The sequence below is a fragment of the Rhincodon typus genome, unplaced genomic scaffold, assembly GCF_021869965.1.
Source record: "Rhincodon typus isolate 14 unplaced genomic scaffold, sRhiTyp1.1 hic_rhity00000869, whole genome shotgun sequence".
In the NCBI taxonomy this organism is placed as follows: Eukaryota; Metazoa; Chordata; class Chondrichthyes; order Orectolobiformes; family Rhincodontidae; genus Rhincodon; species Rhincodon typus.
In genome coordinates this window covers 37,856-41,062 of record NW_025966507.1, presented here as the reverse complement: position 1 = coordinate 41,062, position 3,207 = coordinate 37,856, and the positions used below count along the sequence as shown (strand labels likewise).

Below are 3,207 nucleotides of genomic sequence, written 5' to 3'. Positions count from 1 at the left end.
TCAGCGCTGAGGGAACGCCGCACTGTCGGAGGGTCAGCGCTGAGGGAGTGCCGCACTGTCGGAGGGTCAGCGCTGAGGGGGCGCCGCACTGTCGGAGGGTCAGCGCTGAGGGAGCGCCGCACTGTCGGAGGGTCAGCGCTGAGGGAGTGCCGCACTGTTGGAGGACCAGTACTGAGGGAGCTCTGCACTGTCGGAGGGTCAGTGCTGAGGGAGCGCTGCACTGTCGAAGGGTCAGTGCTGAGGGAACGCCGCACTGTCGGAGGGTCAGCGCTGAGGGAATGCCGCACTGTCGGAGGGTCAGTGCTGAGGGAGTGCCGCACTGTCGGAGGTTCAGTGAAGGACTGGGGGAGAGTGGGGTAGTTAGGGAGGGAGGCGTCGGGGTTTTGGGGGTCTGGGGTGTCAGGGTGTGGAGAATAGTGGATTGCTGGGCTGGAGGATGGCAGTGTCAGTGGAGTGTGGGAGTGGCGGATTGGCGAGTGGGGGCGTGGTGTGTGATGGAGGGGGGATGTGGGGGTGTGGCGGATTGGCGAGTGGGGGCGTGGTGTGTGATGGGGGGGGATGTGGGGGTGTGGCGGATTGGCGAGTGGGGGTATTTGTGGACTGGGGTGTCAGGGAGTGGGAGTTGGGGGAGCGGGGTCGTGGAGAGTGAGGGAGTGGGCAATGGGGGAAGTAGGCAGAGGTGGTGCAGGGAAGTTGGAGAGTGGAGTGTGGGGAGTTGGGATGTTGGCGAGTGGAGAGTATGGGAGTGGAGGAGAGAATAGACAGGAACCAGGGATTTGGGTTATGAGCTGTGGAGATATTGGTTTTGGGGAGCCCTCATTCTGATTCGTATGAAGCCGTGGTGGGAAGTGGCTGCTGTCTACAATTGGCTGAGAATGGGCAACTGTTGAGTTGGGTTTGACTGTGAAGCCTTCTATGGTTAACCAGCCCGCTATGTTATCACAGTCTCAGTTCCACACTGAGAGGACAGACCTTAACAAAAATCTCACAGTGAGCTGGTATTGGGTGAAAATTTATCCAGCTTGTGTGTGTCTGCTTGCTGCTCACAGCCGCGGATGGTATGGACCTGTTTATGGTATTTACACCTCTAAACCATCTGCTGCTGAGCTTACAACTGTGTCCCCTGGTTATTGGCTCATCTAAGGGAAAAGGTATCTACCCTATCAATGACCCTTGTGCGTTGTCCACCTCAGTTGGGTTCACCCCTCAGCCTTGTCTGGTCCCAGTTAAATAGCTCCAGCCTATTGAGATTCTCCTAAATAGCTGAATTACTGCAGCATCTTGGTGAATCTCCTCTGCACCTTCTCTGGTGCATTCACATCCTTCCTATAATGTGGAGACCAGAACTGCACATGGTACTGCAGCTATGGCCTAACTTCTTGTGCAGATCTGTCATAACTTCCTTGCTCCTGTATTCAGTATTTTGACTAATAAAGTCTAGGATCCCACATGCCGCCTTATCCACTTTATTTTCCTGTCTTTCTGCTTTCAAGGATGTATGGACATGTACACCACAGGAACCAGCATTTATTCCCTGTCCCTAGTTGCCCCCATTGAGAAGGTGATGGTGAGCTGCCCTCTTGAACCACTGCAGTCCATGTGCTGTGGGCTGACCCACAATGCCCTTAGGGAGGGAATTCCAGGATTTTGACCCAGCGACGGTGAAAGAATGGTGATATATTTCCAGGTCTGGATGGTGAGTGGCTTGGAGGGGACCTTGCAGAAGGTCATGTTCCCATGTGCTACCATTGTCCTTCTAGATGGAAGTGGTCATGGGTTTGGAAGGTGCTGCCTGAGGATCTTTGGTGAATTTCTTCAGAGCATCTTGTAGATAGTACACACTGCTGCTACTGAGCGTCGGTGGTGGAGGGAGTGAATGCTTGTGGATGTGGTGCCAATCAAGCGGGGGCTGCTTTGTCCTGGATGGTGTTAAGCTTCTTGAGTGTTATTGGGGCTGGACCCATCCAGGCAAGTGGGGAGTATTCCATCACACTCCTGACTTGTGCCTTGTAGATGGTGGACAGGCTTTGGGGAGTCAGGAGGTGAGTTACTCACTGCAGTATTCCCAGCTTCTGGCCTGCTCTTGTAGCCACTGTGTTAATGTGGTGAGTCCAGTTGAGTTTGTGGTCAATGGTAACCCCCAGGATGTTGATGTTGGGGGATTCAGTGATGGTAACACCATTGAATGTCAAGGGGCAGTGGTTAGATTCTCACTTATTGGTGATGGTCATAGCCTGGCATTTGTGTGGCACGAATGTCACTTGCTACTTGTCAGAGCAAGTCTAGATATTGTCCAGATCTTGTTGTATTTGAACATGGACTGCTTCAGTATCTGAGGAGTTGCAAATAGTGCTAAACATTTTACAATTATTGGCGAACATCCCCACTTCTGACCTTCTGATGGGAAAGTCACTTATATGGAATGTATGGAAATAGATAGCATCTATTTTAATGCAAGGCATTACTTATGAGTAAGGCAGATGAGTTTAGGATTGATTCGTGCATGGGGATATGATACCAAACTCCAAATGTGGTCTGACCAATGAGTTGTAGAGGTGGAGCATCTCGTCCTTGGGTTTTTTACTGGATGCCCCTATTTCTAAACCCAAGGATCCAATCAAACTTAACAACTGCTTCAGTTTGCCTGGCCACATTCAGAGATTCATACACTTGAACCTAGAGGTCCTTATGCTCCTGTACTCCTCTCAAAGTTGTACCATTGAGCCTGTATTGGCTCTTTATGTTTGTTGTACCGGTTTTAGAGATTTCCTCCATGGGGTAGGCGCAGATGCAGCATGAAGGGTCTGCAACCAGCTCTATGAAGTGGGAAGGAATAATGATTGTACAACTTGAATTAAATAGAGGGTGTAAACGTCAGCATTAATGGCTGTAAATGAAGGTGGTGTTTCAGTCAGGAATGTGAGCCTGATATTTACTAAAGTTGCCTGGGGGTGGGTTAGGGGTTGTGGGGGGAGAGGGTTGTTTGATTGATGGAGTGAGGTGGGTGTCGCTTTAAGAGGCTGATACATATTCATGCTGACGCGAGCCGGCGTGCGGTGACGTCAGCGCGCCGGTTGCCGTGGAGACGAGACTGTGCCCCGCCCCCTCCAGCCCCGGGACCATGGTGCTCATCAAGGAATTGTGAGTGAGCGCGCTCCGACCGACAGCTACCCCCCTTTAATATACCCTCCCTTTAATATACCCCCC

The 3,207-nt window shown here is 51.8% G+C and overlaps 1 protein-coding gene across 1 annotated transcript in view; it reads left to right on the top strand.

Moving 5' to 3' along the window:
* Nucleotides 1-3,035: 3,035 nt before the first annotated feature.
* The window catches only part of LOC125481101 (phosphatidylinositol transfer protein alpha isoform), a gene marked incomplete at its 3' end in the record, with an annotated part of 37,800 nt that continues 37,628 nt past the window's right edge, over nucleotides 3,036-3,207 (top strand). Inside the window, exon 1 of the mRNA XM_048592239.1 lies at nucleotides 3,036-3,141. Coding sequence (XP_048448196.1) covers nucleotides 3,122-3,141 — 20 coding nt within the window. The remainder of the gene's footprint in view (nucleotides 3,142-3,207) is intronic.